The sequence below is a fragment of the Prionailurus viverrinus genome, chromosome A2 (genome assembly GCF_022837055.1).
Source record: "Prionailurus viverrinus isolate Anna chromosome A2, UM_Priviv_1.0, whole genome shotgun sequence".
Classification (NCBI taxonomy): Eukaryota; Metazoa; Chordata; class Mammalia; order Carnivora; family Felidae; genus Prionailurus; species Prionailurus viverrinus.
In genome coordinates this window covers 106,052,371-106,077,115 of record NC_062562.1, presented here as the reverse complement: position 1 = coordinate 106,077,115, position 24,745 = coordinate 106,052,371, and the positions used below count along the sequence as shown (strand labels likewise).

At 39.0% G+C, this 24,745-nt stretch overlaps 1 protein-coding gene across 1 annotated transcript in view; it reads right to left on the bottom strand.

The window, feature by feature from the left end:
• SCIN (scinderin) overlaps positions 1–24,183 on the bottom strand; it is an 82,799-nt gene extending 58,616 nt beyond the window's left edge. The window contains exons 1-3 of the mRNA XM_047849898.1: positions 23,902–24,183; positions 16,268–16,422; positions 11,900–12,061 (exon numbers count right to left, since the gene is read on the bottom strand). Of these exons, the coding sequence (XP_047705854.1) occupies positions 11,900–12,061; positions 16,268–16,422; positions 23,902–24,100 (516 nt within the window). The 5' untranslated portion in view covers positions 24,101–24,183. The remainder of the gene's footprint in view (positions 1–11,899; positions 12,062–16,267; positions 16,423–23,901) is intronic.
• Positions 24,184–24,745: the final 562 nt, after the last annotated feature.

The following is a 24,745-nucleotide window of genomic DNA, read 5'->3' as shown; positions in this document are numbered from 1 at the left end:
AAAATGAATGCTTTGTATTATGCTTACTCTTTTGTCATTTATTTTGTGCTGCTATTTCTATAAAAGCAACAGATTATCTTATTTACTAGACTTAATTTTCCATGGTTAATTCAGACATGAAATACAATGAAATATACACTGCACTTATAAACTGCCAAAAGCCAGAATTGTTTAAAGAGTTATATTAATTAAAAAACCCTTTTCTTTCAAAGTTGCTTAAGTTTTTCTGAAAAATATATTTCATTTGATCATGGCAGCAATGCATTAAAACATGCTCTACATTTTAAACAGAAAAATCTATTTAAATTTTAAACGGAATCTTAGCAATCCATTAAATTTGAGCAATTTAAATTCTATCACGGGTGGATGATGTGTTTAGGACATCACATTTTAACAAAGCTCTACTGTACTGAAATAAATGTGTGCAGTACTATTAATAAGTTGTGCTGACAACACTTACTTTATTCAGAGGTAGCTGGTTAAGACCACTTCACCACTCTGTGCACAAGGAAACTCTGTACTCAATTGGCCTTGTGCTTGTAATTTAACTCACCCTATTTTTTGGAAAAAGTGAGCTAAAGAAAAAAAAAACCCAAAAATGCTACACAGAGCTAAAAAATCCCTGAACTGATGTAATAGGTTGATATGTATTACTACAACAAAAAGTTTTCATTGTAATTTAAATTGTTTTATTTATAATACTTTAATGGGATTTATTTAAAAATCCTGTTGTAAATCTGATTTAAGTAGACTCAACATTGAAAATTACAAAGCAAACATGGTTTCAGGGGTAACTATTTACCCTCTAGGATCCTAAGGAATTTGACAACTCAACACTAAATGTTTTACTTCTTTGGGAGAAGGGACATAAAACCCTTTGTCAATATGGAAGCATCCATTTGCTTCAGAATGAAATGCACTTAAATTCTGGCAAATATTTGCTGATGTACATATTGCTTCTGGACACCCTACAGTTGAAGTTTGTGAAATTACAATTAACTCTTAATATACAAACTATTAAAGGAAAACAAAATTACTCTGGATAACTGGAAAAGTACATAAGACAGTAAATATAAATCTGTTATAGGCAATTCATTTGGACCACCAATAATAAGAAATAAAAGCAAGTGAGTGAAATTTATGGAAACAACCACACCAAGGACAAAGTAGACATTTCCAAAATTTCCTTTAAACTACGTGGTCAGAGTTAACAAAACATAAAAGTGCAGTCAAACCTCATTTGAGGACAGGAAATAAGAGCAGAAATAAAACAATGCTCAGTGATGTCCTTGAAGCGAAACAAGATATTAGAAGCTGAGTTTAAGGAGCACCCACAACTGCCCATGTGATGTTGACTCATAACATGCAAGGAATTCATCACAGACTCATTATTCTTTTGTCTTTTACTGAGTTTTTTTATTCTAAATACATCTATAATTTTATAAAAGGAAAAGAGGGGCCAGACCTCTTCCTTTCCCTTGCCTCTACTGGCTTTATTTTTACTGTGTGTAGTTTTCCCTTAGATCTAGTTAATTAAATATAAAAGTTTATTCAGATATCCCTTTCTGCTGGAGGCTCTCTAAGCATAACTTAAACATGGTAATGACTTGTGAGATACCTCCTGTTTCTATTTCAAAACTTTAAACCATGACTTTATTTTTTTTTTTAGCTTTTAGACGAACAAGTATTTATTTACATCCTATTTTGTTGTTCAAACCCAAACAAGGCCAATATCATTCACTGACCCATATGTGTATTTTTAAAAACACCTCTGATTGAAGAATGGAAGATGAATGGCCACTAAAGGCTTGGTGACAAGAAAGGAAGGGACTGAAGTATGAACTAGGGCACAGCAATGGTGATGGAGAAGAGAAGAATGGAGCAATAGCTAAAAGGTTAAAGCCTACAGGATTGGTCTACAATGCCCTTTGGATGTATCCTGTAAGACCGGGAGAGGGGGATATGACTTGCGCCCTTCTAGACTGGCTGCTGGTAGTGATGTCACGAGGTGACAGCTTTGGGATCATTCCTTTCACAACGATAGTGGGAGGTGGTGAAATTATGTTCTTTATACTCTTCAGACTACTTGGAAAATCAAACAAGTTTTATCGTCACTTTTCATCAAAATAACTTCTGCCAGCCATGTAAGTTGGTGACTTAACTATTTTTAATTCTGTTTACTGGTTTTTCAGACACATAACCCTGAATTTTCCAGCACCTTTAGATGTTTGCCATATTGAAATGGTTTTCAATGTTAACTGTACAATAAAATGACCCAGGTTGAGGCCCAAAAACTACTTACACCGAAGTCCCATCCCAAACCATTAAAATCAGAATCTTTAGGGGTCAAATCATATAGGCATCAGTATTTTAAAAAACTTTTCCTAGTGATGGGGCAACTGGGTGGCTCAGTCAGTTAAGGGTCCGACTTTGGCTCAGGTCATGACGTCATGGCTAGTGAGTTCAAGTCTGGCCATCCGGCTCTGTGCTCAGAGCTCAGAGCCTGGAGCCTGCTAAGGATTCTGTGTCTCCCCCTCTCTCTGCCCCTCACCTGCTCACAGTCTCTCTCTCTTTCAAAAATAAATAAACATTAAAAAAAATGATTCAAATCTCTTCCTAGTGATTCTAATGTGAAACTGAGAATTAAAACATGAATCATATTACCTTGGGAGCTGTCTTTCCTAGGGCCCTTGTAATGTGTCTGTGTCTGCATTCTAGAACTTCTCACCTTCTACCTTGTCATACCCCAAGGCTTGTATGTGTCTGTGCCTCTCACCATTTGAGAGCACCTGGAGGCAAAAGGTTAGCTGGTTTCCATCGTTATACTCAGGTACCCAGTGCACACTAAGTGCACAATAACTATCATTCATCCCTACTTTTGTTGCAGGGTAAATTTTAGAAATTTAACAATAGGTTTATCTTTCCCATTATCTTCTCTTGCTGCCTCAAGGCTTTCCCCTTATCAGTCTAGTGGAATGCATTATTTTTGAGTAATGACAAATTTATTCAGAACAAAGATTTTGTCCATTTTTTTGTTCTAAGGTAAACATTTTTAAGTGATAGCAGACACAAAGTCTGAAAGCCAACATAGGTTTCATTTAAAAGAGCTTTGATTTTGTTAAAGTTCTCTGAGGGAAGGAGTGAGGATGCAACCAATAGAAATTTGGTTTTGCACAGCAAGAACTAGAGTCTTGGCCTTAGGGGCTAGAGTGTATTGCAGGAACCAGGGAGCAGGCAGCGCTGTGAAATGGTGTAAGGCTGACTTGTCAGGTCCAGGGAGAGAAAAGTAGATTACAGGAGAACTAGAATCAGATGCAATGAATCTTTGAGAAGAGCTCAGTACATTCCCCTCCAACATATTTGTCATATATTCATCCATGACCCTGAGCATTAGAGTAGGAACACCTGTGGGCAGTGTCCAGGCAATCAGACCAATGTCTACTGGTACAATGTGGGTACAGTGTCCCCACAACTGCATGTGGCAAAAATAAGGGAAAAATATGTATGGGAAAAATAAGGCAGAATTCCTGAGGGGCTACCGGAATGACTGACAAAACCAGAAAGGGTCTTGCGGTGGATATGTGGACATATCAGATCAAATAAGGCCATAGATATTTTTCCAGCAAAAATCTTGGGACAGAGACCAAAGCCCAAAGCTTAAAACCCAAAGCTCAAGAATGAATGAAAGGGCCAAGACTCAATGAATGATAGAGAGGAGTGAGGGCTAAAGCCTGCAAACCAGATTCACTTCCGATGTCAATCTCGTCCCCCATCCCCAGTCCATAATATTACACAAACATCCCCTGTACCTGATGAATGGAAAAGAGAATTGGTGAGATAAGTATGATTTGCTTTAATGATAAACAAAGCTCGCCTTAATAGGGCAAGATTATTTATTTTTAACCCTTCTGTAGCAATAGAAGCTTAACCATAAAGTCAAGCTGAACTGTAGATGAAAAAAGAGATTTACATCTCTATATACATGACTGCATAAGACTATACGCTTTATGTTGGACAGATGTACATTTGTTGAAACATTTCTTGAGTGACTGTACTTTCTGGGCCTTATATCATAGACAAAGTGAGTGAGTGAGGCTAATAAGTGAGTGGAGAGGCAATATGAAAAACGCTCAAAGTAAGTGCGCATGGTAACAGGAAATATGAGATAAAGGATTGCCTAATTTTACAGGAGCGTGATGTGGGACAGGGGAAGAAGGGAGGAAGAGGTCAAGGAGTACATTATAAAGAAGCAATATCACAGTTGAATATTAAGGATGAGATGATAATGGGATGCTTACCAAAGAAAAGTGTTGCAGAGGAAAAGTGGATTCTAGGCAAAGGAAATAATGTGTGTAAAAGCAAAAACATGGTGACTTGAGGGGAAGTCTCATGCCCAGCACAATGAGATAGTACCATGGTGATGAAGAACACGGGAAGGATTCAGGAGACACTCAGGAAGTAGAAGAGAGCAGACCTAGTGACTGAATGAATGTGCAGCCCCTGGGAGAAGTCATCTAGATGACTTCTGGATTTGGGGTTGGAGGTCTAAATGACTGGTAGCTTCATTCAACTCATAAGAACAAGAAGATACGAAATCATTTTGGAATCAGAGGGTGAGGTTATAGGTTCCATTTTTAGACTTATCCAGTGAGGTTCATGTGATATACACAAGAAATATCTGGGAGGTAGTGTGAAATACTGACACAGAGCTCAGGCAGATTTACCAGTGGCTGAGTAGTTGAAGCTTTGGGTGAGGATATGTTTGCTCAGTAAGAATGAGTAAAGAGACAATGATAAAAGTGGAATCCTTTAAGGTCAGGAACAAGACAGGGATGTCCACTCTAGCCACTGTTATTCAACATAGTATTGGAAGTCTTAGCCTCTGCAATCAGACAACACAAAGAAATAAAAGGCATCCAAATCGGCCAGGAGGAGGTCAAACTTTCACTCTTCGCAGATGACATGATACTCTATATGGAAAACCCAAAAGATTCCACCAAAAAACTGCTAGAATTGATTCATGCATTCAGTAAAGTTGCAGGATATAAAATCAATGCACAGAAATTGGTTGCATTCCTATACACCAACAATGGAGTGACAGAGAAATCAAGGAATTGATCCCATATACAGTTGCACAAAAAACCATAAGATACCTAGGAATAAATCTAAACAAAGGGGTGAAAAATCTATACACTGAAAATTATAGAAAGCTTATGAAAGAAACTGAAGAAGACACACACACACACACACACACACACACACACACACACAAAAATAGAAAAAGATTCCATGCTCCTGGATAGGAAGAACAAATATTGTTAAAATGCCAATACTACCCAAAGCAATCTACATATTCAATGCAATCTCCATCAAAGTAACACCAGCATTCTTCACAGAGCTAGAACAAACAATCCTAAAATTTGTATGGAACCAGAAAAGACCCCGAATAGCCAAAGCAATCTTGAAAAAGAAATCCAAAGCAGGAGGCATCACAATCCCAGACTTTAAGCTATACTACAAAGCTGTAATCATCAAGTCAGTGTGGTACTGGCACAAGAAGAGACACTCAGATCAATGGAACAGAATAGAGAACCCAGAAATGGACCCACAAATGTATGGCCAACTAATCTTTGACAAAGCAGGAAAGAATATCCAGTGGAATAAAGACAGTCTCTTCAGAAGTGGTGCTGGGAAAACTGGACAGAGACATGCAGAAGAATGAACCTGGACCACTTTCTTACACCATACACAAAAATAAACTCAAAATGGATGAAAGACCTCAATGTAAGACAGGAAGCCATCAAAATCCTCGAAGAGAAAGCAGGCAAAAACCTCTTTGATCTTGCCCGCAGCAACTGCTTACTCAACACATCTCTGGAGGCAAGAGAAACAAAAGCAAAAATGAACTACTGGGACCTCATCAAAACAAAAAGCTTCTGCACAGCGAAGGAAACAATCAGCAAAACTAAAAGGCAACTGACAGAATGGGAGAAGATATTTGCAAACGACATATCAGATAAAGGGTTAGTATCCAAAATCTATACAGAACTTATCAAACTCCACACCCAAAAAACAATCCAGTGAAGAAATGGGCAAAAGACATGAATAGACACTTCTCCAAGGAAGACATCCAGATGGCCAACTGACACATGAAAAAATGCTCCACATCACTCATCATCAGGGAAATACAAATCAAACCACAATACCACCTTACACCTGTCACAATGGCTAACATGAACAACTCAGGCAACAACAGATGTTGGCGAGCATAAGGAGAGAGAGGATCTCTTTTGCGTTGTTGGTGGCAATGCAAGCTGGTGCAGCCACTCTGGAAAACAGTATGGAGGTTCCTCAAAAAACTAAAAATAGAACTACCCAACGACCCAGCAATTGCACTACTAGGCATTTATCCACAGGATACAGGTGTGCTGTTTCGAAGGGATACGTGCACTGCCATGTTTATAGCAGCACTATTAACAATAGCCAAAGTATGGAAAGAGCCCAAATGTCCATGGAGGGATGAATGGATAAAGAAGATGTGGTATATATACATATATATATATATATATATAAAAAGGAGTATTATTCGGCAATCAAAAAGAATGAAATCTTGCCATTTGCAACTATGTGGATGGAACTGGAGGGTATTATGCTAAGTGCAATTACTCAGAGAAAGACAAAAATCATATGACTTCACTCATATGAGGACTTTAAGAGACAAAACAGATGAACATAAGGGAAGATGAACAAAAATAATATAAAAACAGGATGGGGACAAAACAGAAGAGACTCAAAAATATGGAGAACAAACAGGGTTGCTGGAGGGATTGCGGGGGGGGGGGGAATGGGCTAAATGGGTAAGGGGAATTAAGGAATCTACTCCTGAAATCATTATTTCACTATATGCTAACTAATTTGGATATAAATTTTAAAAAATTAAAAATTAAATTAAAAAAAAAACAAAGACTCATGGGGGTGGGCAGACCAGGCAAAGAAGAATGAGAAAGAATGGCTTGAAAGGGAACAGCAGCAGGGAGCCAGGGGAGGGGTGATGCTGAAGTAAAAGGAGGTGATCAACAGTGTCAACTGCGGCCCAGGAACGGAGTGGGTACTGTGCAAAATGTCCATTGGATTTAGCAGAAGGCATTGTTGATCATAAGATGAACAGATTCAAAGAAATGGTGGGAGTGAAAGTCAGGAAGCGTGGGTTGCAGACTGACTGGTAAATGAGGAAGTGAAGACTGATGTTTCAAAGCAGCAGGAGGGAACAATGAGAGAGGGGTGATAGGTTATAAATAGCAAGGCGAGTGGGACAAAACTGACCAAACAAGTTAACAAGGAAACAGAACATGCCCAACAGCACAATTAGTAACTCACCACAGAAATTCCTCCTCCTATGAAATCCAACTCTCCCCTAGTGGCTGATGCTGACACATATTTCTGAAAGAATTAGAGCCAGATCCCAAACTTTGGGAATATGGACTTTTTTCATTATCACTTACCTTCTGTAGTTGCTGATGGCTTTGTTGCAATATATTTAGGTGTGATTTTGTTAGTCATCTACAAGTACCTCAACTACCTCATAGCTTTAAAAACAGTGGGGAAATGATGATTAATAAATTCACCAACATTAAAATACAGTTCAAAAGCCCTTCTCCAAAGATTCAGTACATTCCAGGTTCCTAAGATCTAGCCATGTTCATATTATTTTCTGAAAATACATTAAATATAAGATAGCTATTCTAAATCATCTTCTAAAATGCTGATGATTTTCTTAACTTTCAAAGTGATTAAATTGATTGAGGTGGTTACACTGTCATATCTAGGAAATATTTACTGTAGTCTCATATCCTATAACAGCAAATATATGGCATATCATATTAATGATAGTGATTGTTTATCAAAAAGGTTGGTTTCCCTCAAACACAATCAAAATATAGGATTTAGATAATATCCATAACCTTAGTCTTGGCCAGCTGGCTCTAGTTAGATGAGAGCTTTAGATGTCTAACCTACTTTTTTCATACCTGTATAATAAAACAAACTTGAAGAAATTGCACTGGCTTCTTTTTGTACTCTCTAATGCAGAAAGTGGCTATGAAATTGTGAACTCAGTTACTCCTATTAAAATATTATAATAGAGAAAATTTTGTTCTGATGTCCTTCTTTGTTGACTGTGACACACCTCAAAACTAAAGTCCCCAAGGTAATTGCAAGATCTTATCACCGTTTAGAAATTATTGGCAACATACCAACTGGTTAAAGGTTAGTAACATAAAAAGAGATCATGTGAGTAAAAGAGAATGTATGTAGTACTCCAATGCTTGATTCTTATGAGGGTATCCCTTTGGGATGTAGAATACTTCTACAAATAAGAGATAATCCAACCCAATGACCTCCACAACAAAATTACTCCAAACGTCTCTAACCAGGCATGAAAGCAGGAGACAACTTGGAAGTCATTACAGGTAATTAACTATACAAATGAAATGTAATTTACTAATAAATGAATAACACCAATGTCCTTGAATCTCATAATACAGGCTCTGCCCCTATTTTATGAGCCTATATTTATGGGTCATACTCTTCCATGGCAGATATTACCCATGGGAAGAGAAAATATGTCATTGGAACTACAATCTTCCTACCACAGCACCCACCTATCTACCCACTGTGGAAGCTCAATACTTGCTCAAGAAAATAAAAGGGGCGCCTGGGTGGCGCAGTCGGTTAAGTGTCCGACTTCAGCCAGGTCACAATCTCGCGGTCCGTGAGTTCGAGCCCCGCGTGGGGCTCTGGGCTGATGGCTCAGAGCCTGGAGCCTGTTTCCGATTCTGTGTCTCCCTCTCTCTCTGCCCCTCCCCCGTTCATGCTCTGTCTCTCTCTGTCCCAAAAATAAATAAACGTTGAAAAAAAAATTTTTTTTAAATAAAAAAAAAATTTTTTTTTTAAATTAAAAAAAAAGAAAATAATAGATGATTTCATTAACAACACTACTTTCAGTAGATTTTAAGGTAGATTAGACATAATTCTGAATTCAGCAGATTCTGTTATAGAGCCACACCATCTTATATCCTACCAAGTTAGCTTAGTATAGTGAAAAGAATATAAATTAAGACTAGAAAACCCCAGGTCACACCCAGGTCACCACCCAACCTGTATCAATGCAAGTGACTTGCTCACACCCTGTATGACTTTTTTTCTCTAGTGAAACCACAAGGACAGCTGTCATTTCCAGATGTGACTCTGTGTCAGAGGAGACTGAATCATAGTCAGCAAAGGTTAGACGTACCATCAGAAACCAGAGTCGAGACAGAAACAATAAATGAAGAAGTTAGGGCTTGAAGAGGTTAACGACTTGCTCTAGATGAAAGAGTAGGTAGTTGGAAAGCTGAACTGGAAGCCGTTCATGGTAATTAAACAGATTACTGCATGTATGGAGCAATTACATTACACATACAAAGTTATGTTAAGAAAAATATTTTCAAGTAATGGCAGTAATGAATTACATTATCAACGGGAAATGCTCTTCCGTTTAGGGGCCCCAAAGATTATCTAATCAAATACCCAGCTTTTATCAATGAATCTGAGGTTAAAGTCAATTTGGACGAAGACTGAAGTCTTTTTTTTCTATGAAAAATAGTATCTTTTTTTTAAACATTTATTTATTTTGAGAAAGAGAGAACACACGCAAGCAGGGGAGGGGCAGAGAGAAAGGGAGAGCGCGAATACCATGCAGGCTTCTTGCTGTCACTGTGGAGTCCGATGTAGGGCTCGATCCAATGAACGGTGAAATCATGACATGAGCCGAAATCAAGAGTCGGACGCTTAACTGACTGAATTACCCAGATGCCCCGAAAAATACTATCTTATATGTTAAAACACTTCATGAATTATTAGAAGATAAAGGGCTAGAAAATGTAAGTGGTGAGATGAATGTTGAGGTAGACAATTTATTATGTATAGGCTTGAGAGACTCTGAATGTTTTAACTGGCTTTGGAACTGTGTGGCTTGATGATACATGTGGGCATACATTTGTGTAAGTTATGGTGTTGGCCTCAGAGAAACAGAGGGATGCAACAGTGTCTGTTTTCTGCCTCGACCCAAGGGTCAGGACTTGAGGTGGTTAGAATGGGTTAGCATTTAAAGTTGAAAAGGACTTTTCCAAGAAATTCATGGTGCAATTCAGGGAAGCAGTACTGCCATTTTGGGTGCATATGTCTAAGTGTGACACTGAGAATTGTACTTTGGGCATTAATATTATGATCTCAACTGTGTACACAGCTGGTGTGATCGAAGGCAGTTGAATTACACACTAGCAGTAAAACAAAACAAAACAAAACAAAAAAACAACTATAGGTGTCTCCTAACTTAGAGAAACCCATGAAGTTCATAGCTTGGGGCCATTTTCCAAACAATTTATAACCTTAGCACACTTAATCTCTGTGCTGTCACCAAATTAATACTGCTTAAACAGAACCTTGACTTTGTAGCTCTATTTTCAAAATCCTTAGTGTCCCTTCTCTGTGCATGTGGAATAAACACTTTGGGCTTTTGTCTGATGCTTTCAACACCACCCCCCCCCCAAAATACTGCCCAAGGAGAGGTAAAATAAAACATGCAGGTGGGAATCTGACATCCTGAGGGTCCAATCTTGGCTTCACCATTCCCTGGCTGTACAATCTTGAGCAAATTCCACAGCCAGTGCAAGCCTCAGGCTAACCGAAGCAGTACAGGTCAGAGCCAGTCTCTGTACAATGCTCGGCCCAGAAATGTTAGGAACAGTGAGTAGGATGCTGATGTCCATGGTGTAGTGAGAATTATGATCATGAGGAGGACACGAAGGGCATCATAAATGTGCTCGTGTCTTCCCGCCTTCTCAACTTTGCCCATGGGTTTTCAATGGTAGGGAATGCCTTTTATTTCTACCTTATTGTATTTCCACCTTACAAAGTTTAAAAGCTCCAACTTCAATCCCACCTCCTAGAGGCCACACAAGACCCTGCAATACTACTTCTTTTCAAGGTAACAATGATTAATAAGTATACCTGAACTTAGAGGGGCCTCTCTTCCTGGAAGAAAAAATAAGTCAGATGTTGCCCATCCCATTAAGATGATACTTGATATTTTACTTGTGCCTTTTAATTTAAAATAATAAAAAAGTATGAAATAATATAGTGTAGGGTACGAGTGATATATATACTAAAATACCTCCTAAAACCCCTCAGGCAGGCTGTTTAGACTCATCCTGTATCCATTTGAAATTCTAGGGGCGCCTGGGTGGCGCAGTCGGTTAAGCGTCCAACTTCAGCCAGGTCACGATCTCACGGTCCGTGAGTTCGAGCCCCGCGTCGGGCTCTGGGCTGATGGCTCGGAGCCTGGAGCCTGTTTCCGATTCTGTGTCTCCCTCTCTCTCTGCCCCTCCCCCGTTCATGCTCTGTCTCTCTCTGTCCCAAAAATAAATAAAAAACGTTGAAAAAAAAATTTTAAATTTAAAAAAAAAAAAAAGAAATTCTAGAAACTTTGCTTTCTGGGGAGATCAATTTTCCCCTCACATAATGTTTTCCCACACCCAGTTAAGGACAAAAATAATTAGCGGAAGCTCTGTTCAGACAGAAGGGTAAATATATTAAAAATTATTCAATGTGTGTTCTATGGTAGGAAGAACTAAATCACTACTCCATTCTAAACCTATCAGAGAAAATAAAAACTTTGAAGTCCCACTTTGTGTTATTTAAATACTTGCCAATTTGTCATATGATATGATTGCCTCTCACATAAACATGACCTCTTTCTAGTGTGTAGAAAAGGGGATTATCCTCCATGGCAGGTACATTGGATTTGATCTGATGACAATTCACTTTCCTTTAGATGTCTGCATGTATATATAAGACTTACCGTGCCAAGGTCAATGATGAAGCAGTCACCCTTGTTGAAACTGTCCCAGCTAAGAGGAACTTCTGTGGCCCTGACCACTCTTCGACCCTTCACATGCAGGAGCCTCTTAGCGGTCAAGTCATTCGTGAGAACATGATTTAGCCCAGATGCCACACCTCCAGCCTGATCAGTGGGAGGAAGAGAGAAAACAAAACAAAAACAGATGAGGCTTCTAACTAAATACAAAAACATATAAAACCAAGGTGTACAAGTCAAAACTGCCTGTCAGACCAAAATAAAACTGCACCTAAGAACATGTGAAAAATTAAGTATGCAGAGGAGAATGACACTTTTTTTTTTTTACTTTTTTTTGTTTAAGGCCTTTTGTCTTTCCTGTTTTAACCATTCAATTTAACATTGCAAGTTTTTACTTTAGTGCATAAAACCTGGTATATAAATGAGAGGAAGCAGTAGCTCTTACCCTTTGGGAACTAATGATTCTCAAGTCACTGAGTGAGGAGGCAAATAAATTTCAGGGAAGAAGGAGACAGGCAGATGGGGAAGACTCACAGGTAACAAGAACAAGAGAGGAGAGAACTAGACACCCCCAAATTCCCATGACACACACAGTGATAGGACAGAGAAGGGGGGATGAATACTGGCTAGGTATATAAGTGGATCCTATTTATGGTCTCTGTTATAACATTATTAAAAAATCTTTCTTCCTTTTGTTTCTTAATATGCAGGCCTGAGTATTTATACCCTAAATTTGGTTGCACATCCCAAAACAAAACAAAATGAAACTATGTTCAATCAAAAAAATGTTAAAAGACAGGGTCACCTGGGTGGCTCAGTCAGTTAAGCGTCCAACCTCAGCTCAGGTCATGATCTCACAGTTCGTGAGTTCGAGCCCCGTATCAGGCTCTGTGGGGCTCCAGCTCAGAGCCTGGAGCCTGTTTCTGATTCTGTGTCTCCCTCTCTCTCTGCCCCTCCCCTCCTTGCATTCGGTCTCGCTCTCTCAAAAATAAATAAACATTAAAAAAATGTGTTTAAATAAAAATTGTTAAAGAAAATAATCAGATCAAGCACATCTTCTTACCCTATTTGAAATCAGGCTTTACCTTTTCATTGTTTTCTACAATTAAATGTTAGCAGCAATAATATTTATTTATTTCCATAATTAATTATGAGGCAATATGCATAATAAATATGTAGTGTAAGCAAATCACTTTTATTGCTCAAGCCTCCTACAATAATATGGTAAGAAAATCAGCAGTATAGGAAACCTGTAAAATAATCTAATTTTCAACTTTATTACATAAACATACACAGTAAATCCAAAGAAAGAAGTTAAGTTGCCTATGTAACCGTCAGCACATTCTTGAAATTTCCATTGACTTTAAATTTCCACCATTCTCCAAGAAAGGACCCTCATAAATAGAAAGGTTTTATTAGTATAGGCTAAATGTTGACTTTGAGACAATTGTAACCACATATTTTAAGAAATACCTAATAATTCCTCAGCCCATAATTTTACAAAGAATGCCATAAATGAACAAACTAGGTATTATACAATAAAAATAAATATGTTTTCATCTATATACTACTGCTCTTGGCCATTTCACTTTTTAAAAAATAAGTACATTATCACCTGATAAACAGTGTAAGAACACTGTTATTTGAAAAAAGTTATAAAATACAAAACAGACTTAGACCAAGGATACTTACATAACATTTAACCTAATGTCATATAGTGAACCATCAGAGTGATAACCAGTCTGAACATTTAACAGTATTTTAAAAATTAATTTTGTCTTTAATATTTGATGTGAGAAAGGCACAAAAGAAAAACTGTAAGCTTCTATATGTTTGTATTTGATAGTAAGTAGTTCTGTAATAATGTTTGAATTAACCCTAGAAACTCCCAGTCTCTTTCTGTTTTCACAAGGCAGAATGAAAGCAAGGTACGTGATCCTCTAAATCAGTGGCACCATAAAGTTTTGCTGACTGATGGATGTTTCAAGGTTGCTATTACAATCACGGCTGAGAGCTGGGTCTTGAGCTTGGGAAAGGTGTGATTAACCAGAGGTTTAATATAAGGGAGTAGTGACAAATAATAGTCAACTATAACCCCCTAACCCCCTTAAAAACCTCATTAAAAAAAAAAACACCCCACATCATTTAAATGACATGAGGAGATGGTCTTAATGTTGCCTAGCTGAATCTTTACATTATACATGGTAACTAAACATGGCTGTTGTTGGCTTGGTAATGGTAGGCTTTGCCAAATTGTGTCCGTTCCAAACAGACACAATCCCGTTTCATAGGGTAATCTTAAGTAAGAAATTCATGCCGATATTTGAACCATTTATTTATGTTTAGAGCATCATAGTATAATGATTACCAGCTTAGGCACTGAAGTCAGATGGGGCCCTAGTCACTTAACAGCTATTAGATCTTGGCAAGTTACATAGTTCCTCAACGAGTTTGCTTAGTTACCTTAATAGGGTGGCAATTCTGGAAACTGCAGCATGGGGCACTACTTGGATTACATGAGATAACACCCACGAAGGGCTTAGCACATTCTTCGAAGCATAAAATTAAGTATAACATAATAGTCTTTGTTATTCTGGGTAGCAAGTTATCTTTGCTTCCACGTTTCCTATCAAGTACTTTGCAACTGTACGCATTGCCATCTGCTCAATGTCACTGATGATAAGACAGTGAATTGATTTTTTTCCTGATAAATTTGACCTCCATTGGCAAATATCTTATTTCTAAAATATGCTGATTTGTGGCAGTTTTGACATTGATAATTAGAAGATAATTATCTTATAACTGTAAAACTGCTTTTTCATGTCCACTTTTAAATATGTATCCAGAAGTTTGATTTCAGTAGTCCTGCTAATAGCCAGAAGGATTAATAATACCACAAGTTCTTACTGATTGCATACAACTATATATGTATTTTATTATTTAATTTAATATTTAATCCTTACAACACCTATTTGAGGAAGCTTTTTTTATACCCATTATATATTTGGGGAAACTGAGCACAGGTGCCCTGAGGCAAACAAGTTATATGTAGCAGAAATGGGTTTATCACCAAGATGATGTCACAGTAAATGTTTTCAGTAACTGTAAGACTCAGCTTATTCAAAATGTTGAGCTCACTGACAAAGGAAGCTTCAGGATCATTTGACAAAAACTGTCGGAACTCATGTGAATTAAATAAAATTGGAGGCAATGGTTTCATATTTAGGGTTGTTCACATCCTAGAGTGAAAAGAAAGATTTTAAGAGAGAAGAGAACTTATTAAGTATTTATTCTCATCTCCATGGCATAACAAAATATTCATTAAGGCTCTGACCAGGTAAAAGTAGAAACAAACCCCGTCACTGTAGTAGACAAATTTAATATATATTCAGAATTCTGGTTTAGCTCTGAGGTTTTAGGTCTTCAATAGGCTAATATGCTCAAAGGGTGAGGGTCAGCAGAACACCTGTTAGAGCAGGTTTGATTTTGAATAAGATTGCTTCCAAACTGTTTGTCTAGGGAGGTATTTCTCACACTTTCACTGAACACTCTTGGGGGAAGGGGGAATTGTGAAGGGTGGCCGGTCTGTAAGAGTCATGGAGAGAATTCCTGAAAAAAGGTCCTTCATTAAAGGTTGCCTTAAAAGGAGAAAACCATTTGACTTGTTTTTGTTTTTGTTTTCCCCCAAAACAAAGCCAGTTGATGCTTAGTGTTTCAGGCCAAAACACATAAATGGGGCACATATGTGTGTGTGGTAGTATATGTATACTTGACTTTGTGAGGCTGAACCACACATATATTCAACTCAGTGTTGTTTCATTTGTATCATTTCCAAGATCAAACCACACTATTTGGGAAATGTGTGTATAGCTCTTGCTATTAACTGGAATATTAACTGTTATAAATATTGTATTAACCTGTTCCAGAAAAACTGAGATTCCCAAGTCCTGGGTTATTTGCAGTAAATACAGATGTTCTCTAGAATAGCTTTAAAAAAAAAAAATGTTAATACCTAAGTTGCCAACACTTAATTTTTGAAGTAACTCCACAAAATTTTTAAGGGTTTTCCTGTGACAACATGCCTGAGAGCTCTTAACTTCATTAAAAATTGACCTGTTAAATGAAATTAAGTCAGAATTTTTCCCATATTATACCCACATTCCACAAGCGTTTAATGAGCACCTACTGTGTGTCCAGCAGGCACTGGTATAAATCAGTAAACAAAACAGACTGAAGCAAAAGCAAAGCAAAAACCCTGTCCTTCATGAACATTCATCCTGTGAAGACATGAGGTGTGAATGCATGGAAAGAGAAAGGGGGTCATAATGGAAACAATTCGAGAGAACTGCTTACCTTGTATTTCAGACCTCCTTTGAAGTAGCCAACAAAGTCAGTAGATTCATGGCCTTGAAGTTCTCTACTCTGTACCGGCTTGCCACCCAAATAGTCATCCATCTGAACAGTGAAGATGGCAGCAGCTGTGCCTTCATCCTGAGTACACTCCTTTCCTGAAATTGCACAGGACAGCACGTCACTACTCGAGCAAGGCAAAGGACTAAGGCAGAACTTCTGATAAGAAAAAGCTCAGATATTTTCTTTGAGTTACACAGCAATATAATAAATGGTCTTGGGCGGAACAGTCTTTTAGCAGAAATGGTGTCATATAAAAATACTATTTTGCTAATATCTAAAAGAATTGTTTCGCTCTTGCTTTCCACTTCTCTTTAAAAATTTTTCTAAAAGAAATACTGACGTCTGTATACGCTTAAGAAGATATAACACTATATTCTAGTAGGATTCAGATTCATTTGGTAACCAGATCAGACTATGAGAATGTTTTCCAATTGTTTCAGCCTTTATTACCGTCGATCTTCAGGCTTCCAATAACTCACTATGTTAATATTTGTAAGGAATATGAACATCATAGGCCATAGATAAATAGCTTTAAAAAAGCAAGTGGTTTGTAGAATGGGAAAATGAGTGTAACTTGACCTTACCCCTCTTTTCAAGTACCACAGTCCGCACTTCATTATCTTATTGGTGTAAGATCCTATTCTCTGAGGGGAAAGGAAGAGTAAAGGAAATAGACGCTAACATCTGTTGAATGTGAATGTATGTACTATTATCCCAGGAATTTAACACACAACACACACTTAGTTTTCACAATTCTAGTACAGATCCCATCTAGCCAACCTCACTGAGGTCAAAACACTAATTCACATCCTTCAGTGTACACAAGGACCAGAGCTGGGACAGTCCTGAGAGGAACTCAAATTTTATAAAAGACATTCCAAAACCCTTGCTATATTTGAGCTGTGTGCAAGTCATAAATGATTTCAGAAATAACAATAGCTAACATGTATACATTTATAGTATCCTTGCACTGGGCCAGATACTGTGCTAGTGCTTTACATGGATGATCTCATTTAATCTTCAAGCAACTGCATGCAGCAGAAATATTTCCCACCATGTCACAACAAAAGAAATGGAGGCTTAGAAAGGCCAAGTAGCTTTCCTGAGGTCATAAAGTTGACCTTTGGTAGAACACAACCCAGAAGCGGGTTTCCGTGATTCTGAGGCACAGGATTTTAGAAACCACAACACCAATAGAGAGTTTTTATACTCAGATTCTCACAGCAGAAACATTCTGTGATATCTGGGGTAGTTATTTTCCTCCAGGTATAACTGATGTAGAAAAGTGTAGAAGTTATAACAATACTATAGTTCACCTGAAACCCCCATATGGTGAGTATTCACTAAAATTGAAGAAAGGAAAACAGTCAGCTATATTAATTTAAGAAGTGTATTTATTTACATTCCTCCCTTACTCTCAAAGGGGACCTGTATAGCTAGTTACCTTCTCAGGAAAAAAAAAAATCCACTAGCTAGAAGAATATTTGCCATGGTATCAATTTTGTGAACTTCTTGTGGTCAAAGGAAAAAAACACATGAAATTTTACAGTCCAAAAGAATACTAGTATCATTCTTCTGCCCACTTTCCCATCCATAAATGAGAATACTAATAAAGGCAAAGATGTAGATTTGCACTGAGATGTTTTAAGAGGGAAGCTTAAATCAAGGTTAATATCAGAAGTGTTAAGGATAATGTGTTTTACATAAAACATTCTTTTTTTTTTTTTCAACGTTTATTTATTTTTGGGACAGAGAGAGACAGAGCATGAATGGGGGAGGGGCAGAGAGAGAGGGAGACACAGAATCGGAAACAGGCTCCAGGCTCTGAGCCATCAGCCCAGAGCCTGACGCGGGGCCCGAACTCACGGACCGCAAGATCGTGACCTGGCTGAAGTCGGACGCTTAACCGACTGCGCCACCCAGGCGCCCCTACATAAAACATTCTTAATGAGTACAAGTTGAAACACAAATTTCTTTAGACAGATGTAAATAGACAGGCATGCAATTAATGAATGAACTGGAAGTAAGTTAATTAAATTATGCTATCATTTGTCGATGCTTGTGTACTGTGCTAGGTCAAGAGATATCAGTATTAATAAACTAGAGGGTTTGCTATAAAGAAGTTGAAAGGTCCTAAAGAAACCAATACCAGCCTTTGAATGTGAAAACTAGAATCCAATTCAATGATACCATGATGCAATTCTAGCAAGTGTTCAGAAACGTATGTACTTGCTCTATGAATTTTGCTTATAACTTCATTTATTTTCCCTTTTCTGATTTAACCAGTGTCTTTCAAGTTCTGTTACGTTCTTTTGTGTTATGTCCTTTTATATTATGTTACATTGTACTTGTACATAGGCTGCAAACTTGCTAAAACTCTTTTGGGAATGTGATGATTTTATATATAAAACAGATTAAAAGGGAGGTTTAATAACTAGGTTAATCAAATAGCCATTCGTGATAAAAACTCTTCCAAAGTTAGGAATACAAGGGAATATCCTCAACTGAATAAACAGAATCTACAAAAAACACACAGCTAATACAATTCTTAATAGTGAAAGACTGAATGTTTTCTCCCTACGTTGGAACATGGGAGGTCCACTCTTACTACTCTTAATTAACATAACATGGGAAGTTCTAACCACTGCAATCAGGTAAGAAAAGGAAATAAAAACATACATTGGAAAAGAGGAAATAAAATGTCCCTATTTAGAGATGACAGGATTGTCCATATAGAAAATATGAAGGAATCCACAAAAACAACCCCCAAAACTCCCAGAATAAATGCATTCAGCAAGATAGGAGGATAAAGATTAATCAATAACAAAAACCAGTCACATTTTTTTTGTACGGAAACAATGAACATGCAGAAATTGAAATTAAAAACACTACCATTTACAATCACTCCAAAGAAACAGGTATATATTTAATAAAACAGGTATACGATCTGTATGCTAAAAATGATAAAATGTTGATAAAAATGTCAAAGACTGGGGTGCCTGGGTGGCTCAGTTGGTTAAGCATCTGACTTTGGGTCAGGCCGTGATCTCAAAGCTCATGAGTTCGAGCCCCTCATTGGGCTCTGTGCTGACAGCTCAGAGCCTGGAGCCTGTTTCAGATCCTGTATTTCCCTCTCTCTCTGCCCCTCCCGTGCTCACTCTCTGTCTCTCAAAAGTGAATAAACATTAAATTTTAAAAAAAATCAAAGACCTTAACAAATATAGAGGCATAATAAGATTATATGACCCAATATAATTAAGATTTTAATTTTCCCCAAGTTAATCTACAAGTTTAATGCTATTCCTATCAAAATTACAGAAAGGTTTATCATAGATTACACAATTTTATTGTGAAATTTATATGAAAAGGCCCAGGCCATGGAAGAGCTAAAACACTTTTGACAACGAAAAAGAAGATTGGAAGAATAACTCCATCTGATATTAGGATTTACTATACAACTACAGTAATTAAGACAGTGTGGTACTGGTGGAAGGAGAGACCCATAGATCAACAGACGAAATTTGCCCCAGTGGTAACATTTTTCAAACTATAGTATAGGTTGGTATAGTACAGTATATTAAAGCACAAATACAGGGGCGCCTGGGTGGCTCCACTGGTTAAGCGTCCAACTTCGGCTCAGGTCATGATCTCACGGCCTGTGAGTTTGAGCCCCGCGTCAGGCTCTGTGCTGGCAGCTCAGAGCCTGGAGCCTGCTTCGGATTCTGTGTGTGTCTCTCTCTCTGCCCCTCCCCCACTCATGCTGGCTCTCTCTGTCTTTCAATAATAAATGTTAAAAAATTTAAAAAAAAAAAAGCACAAATACATAAGTACAGCACAGCACAGAATGCAGACACCAGGATACAGACATTGATACAACCCACTTATCTTTGTCATATTTCCCCAATTTCACTTGTGCTGATCTGTGTGTTTGTACATCCAGTTCTCTAAAATTTGATCACATGTGCAAATTCATGTATTCGTCATCCCAGTAAAAAAAAACTGTGCAGTTATATCACCAAAAAATCCCTTAAATGTTGCCCTTTCATAACTACCACCACCTCCCACCTGCACCACCCCCTTCCCACCCCATCCCTAACCCCTGATAACAACGAATGTAAAATTCTGTAATTTCAAGAATGTTTTATGTACACGGAATCATACACCAGGGAACCTTTTGTCATTGCTTTTTCTTTCACTCAGCAAAATTTCCCAAGGATTCATCTGAGTTGTTGTGCGTATTGATAGTTTTGTTCCTTTTTATTGCTCCGTAGTGTTCTCTGGTATAGATATACCACAGTTTGTTTAACCAGTCACCTGTGGAAGGATATCTGGGCTAATTCAAGTGTTTGTCTATCCAAATAAAGCTGCTATGGACATCTGTGCATAGGTTTTTACATGAATCTAAATTTTCATTCCTCTGGAAGAAATACCCATGAATGCAATTTCTGGGTCATATGGCAGCTGCAAGTTTAGTTTTATAAGAAAGTGTCAAACTCTTCTTCATAATGGTTGCACCATTTTATACTCCCCCCTGGCAATGTATAAAAATCCAGTTTCTCAGCATCCTCACCAGCCCTTGTATAGTCTAAGTTCCTTGTATTGTACACTGCATACTGCAATCCAATTCTTTGGATTTTCTGTGCCTCGCAGACAGCCAAGCACAGACTAGATATACCATACATGTTTGCTACTCTCAAATACATTTATGTAAAGTTTAGAACTGGAAAGAGAAAGGATCGGGGTGAGCGGATGTTTGTAGTGTAGGCCCAAGATGTGACAGAGTAGCTTTATTACCCAGTCATGCCCATAGTCATGATGCTCTAAGGAATTAGAAGCAGAAGGTGGATGCATTTAAACTGCTAGGTGCAAAGCTAAAAATATTTTTTAGGAAGGACCAATGCAACAACTTTTAAGTTATAGGCAACAAATTATTACTTTGTAAAGTAAATAAAGAAACAATAATAAAAGGGAATAATCTAAGATATGCAGGGGCATCGCAGAAAGCCAATGAGGGAGACAGCAGGGAAGAGGGCTCTTCCTCTATTCTTCCATTCTGGGTCCTGCTTCTCCTTGTTTCCCCTTTCCTCCTCTCACTTGGCCTGTTTCTTTTTTCTCTCCAATGCACCTTTTCCATCCCAACCTGGTTCTAATTTCAGTGCCTTTCATCCTCCTTCCAAACGATTTATAGTCAAAACCTCCTTTCCCCCCGAACTTTCAGCTCTCCCTCTTGGAACTTTTTCTCAGTCTGTCTCTCTGATTAACCCTCATGAACTCATACAAATTCAGGTCCTGGGTAGAATATTTTGGATGAAATACAGCTAGCTTCAGGGAACTAAAGTAGGAAGAACTGCTAAACAATTCCATCTAAAGGCCCTGGTTACTATTTTACTCTAAACTTTTCCATGCTCCTCATGATTTTCTCTTGGAGTCGATCCCTCCCAATTATCCTCATTTTCCTTTTTTCCGTCAAAGCTTCTCTACTTCCCTGTGTCCCAGAAATACAGACACTCTCTTTTTCATGGTGTTTAGCACATTTTATCTGTGTTGTATCACTGTTCATCTTATTGTATCTTTGAGATTATAAACTTTAAGGGAAGGCTCATAAATTATTCACATGCAAAAATGCCTTACACAATGTTGGGCATACTGAGTAATTACTGAATTCACTTATTACTTAACATACTATTAACTTCAGCTTTAGCAAGTCTTTAAAATCATGAAGTGTTTCTGCCCAAGGCATTTTCTATTACAATTTTTGAAATTGGTGACACCTAAATGAATAATGTGAATAATGAGTTAATATGAATCTGTAAACCCTAAAAAACAATTTGCTTAATGAGCTTCTTTGGATAAGAAAGAATCTATAAAATAAGAAAAACAAAAACCAAAAAAAATTAAAAAAAAAAAACCAAACACCTGTATTCACAGCCCTCTTACAGTCTCCCAACAAAGTCAAACTTAACTGTTGTCTACAGCAGGATACAAAGTCCTTTCACACCTTAATTGACCAAAATTTCATTCAGACACTCTTATTCATTCCAGATCCAAGTTCTGAATACATAAACCAAGATGAGAACATTACTATTCTCTCTGGCATCATTCATTCGTGAACATGGTTTTATATTAAAGTTTCAGTGACTTCTGGTGTAAAATTTAAATCAATCAATGTCTAATATGATAGGAATAGTGACACTACACTAGGAAACCACAATGTGCTTGGAACTCAGCTTGCACTCCACCAAGTAAGCACAAAATTGTAATATTGAATGCTATAATAAAAACAGCCCTTTTCCCTCACTATAGTTCTCATTTGGAGCGTCTGCTGAGGTGTTCACTACCACTGACAGCATCCTTTCTCAGTGTTTTCTGCCATTCTATTTCTTAAAAGCTTCAAACGTTAGAAATAAAAATGATGGTTTTTCAAGGACTTCAAAGTGTGTGTGTGGTTTCGTGTTCTCCCACAGGCTCAGGAATAAAGCTAAAAATATAGAAACAGAAGTCTAGGGGAGGCAATCTAGTCTAAAAAGAAGGCAGTAAGTCTCAGATAATCGGCACGTTGTTAGAAGGGGTGTGCCCACTGGCACAGGATCTTACGGGGAGAGGTTGGACATTCAGGATGTTTACGAGTAAAAGTAGAAGGTGGAAAAAGTAGAACACACAAGGCCCAGTATTCTGACATCCTGGCACGAATGCAGCCCAAAATAATTACTACTACTGAAGGAGCTGTTTTGTTTCGCACGGTGCCCTTGTTCAAGTAGATAAATAATAATATTTTTAAAAATAATTATCATAATAGAGCAACTCATCTATATGCCATATAAAGCTATTTATTTATATTGACGATATCTGTATTTTTTTTTTTCCTCTCTTCCATCCAGGGTCGCCAACACCTGATCAACAAGAATTTCTGTTAGCAGAACGCGTGAGCAAGTTGGTCTTGATTTAAAGCCACCCAGAGCATTAACCGCCGAAATTTGTGGACAAACAGAAGCTGGGGCCTAAAGGCAAAAACTAAAAATAAATTAATTAGAGAAAAGGGAGGGGGGGGGCGGTTAGTTCTCGCCAGCTGCGGCGGATGCCTGCGAACTTGTTTGACTGCATCTCCTCCCGGACAGGGAAACCAGGACTGAACTTGTCGCAAGGAGAGCGGGACTTGGCCAGAGCCGGGGTGCGCTAAGCAGCGGCCCTGGGCGGGCGCGGGTTTGCAGAATGGAAGGTGAAAGGGGGAGAATCTGGGGGAACCAGTCTCCAAGCCCGGGTGATGCGCCTGACAAAGGTCAAAGTCCATGGGATAAGATTGCTCCCGACCTCGCCGCGCCCCGCGTTTCCTGCCGCGTTCGAACGAGCGGGCTCTAGCGGGGAGAAGGCGGCCAGTCCAAAGGGGGCGGTCGGGAGGGGGCGCGACAGGCGCGACGGGTCTCCGGGCCCGCCCGGTTTGCGACTCCCCTCTCCCCCAACTTCAACTGCACCTCACCCGCCCCCCCCCCCAACCTCCAGCCTGAAAATCTCAGCTTAGCCGCCTCGCCCCACCCCGACCTGGGCGCATCGTGGTCTCGCAGCCTGCACCCCCTTACCTAGCCAGAAGTGCAGGCGGTAGGAGAAGCCCCGGCTCGCCCTGGCCGTGTGCAGCACCAGGTACGCATCCCCGACGTAGAAGTCGCCGTAAGCGCTCTCGGGCACCGGCACGAGCTCCAGCTTCTCGACCCTCCAGACCTGCAGCCCCGCCTGCTGGCCCGCTCGGGCGAACTCCTCGTGGTACAGCCCGTGGGCCATTGCTCCTGCAGGCAGCGCTCTGGGCAAGGGGCGGGGCACCTCGTCGGTCTTGGAGTCGGACTAATCCGAGATGGGCAGAAGAGACTGTGCTCCGCGACTTTATAGAGCTCGCCCGGCGGGGAGGCGGGGCTCGGAAGCGGGAGGGGCTAAATACCCTAGGCGGGATTGCTCGGGTAGCAGGGGATCCCGTCTCAATCGGAGCGATGCGCCTAGCACCCACCGCCTCCGCCCTACTCTGAGTTAGCAGCAGATTCACAATCTCAGAAATCGTGAGATCCGAGAGGAATTTACAGACACTCCTGGAAATGCCTCCTAGTCTAAGGAAGGACATTTTTTTCGATATCAGATGGAGGAGATTAACAATTGAAACTCTGACGGGCGCAACGTTCTTTTAAAAAGAAAAATGACTATCCAGGTAACACTCATAATCACCAACTCCATCATTTCACTTGCCAGTCGCTCCATCTCTGATAGCCGAAATTTCCGTCTTGATCTTTCCAGTTCGAAAGTGCCGTGAAAACAAAAATGTCAGGTTTCTTGGCAAGGACGAAAACCTAGTAGGCTGGTGGTCCTACGCAGAAGACAGAGCTCTCTGTAAATCCCCCGGGGTTCAGAAGCAGTGGTTAAGCTCTTTGCTTTTTTTGT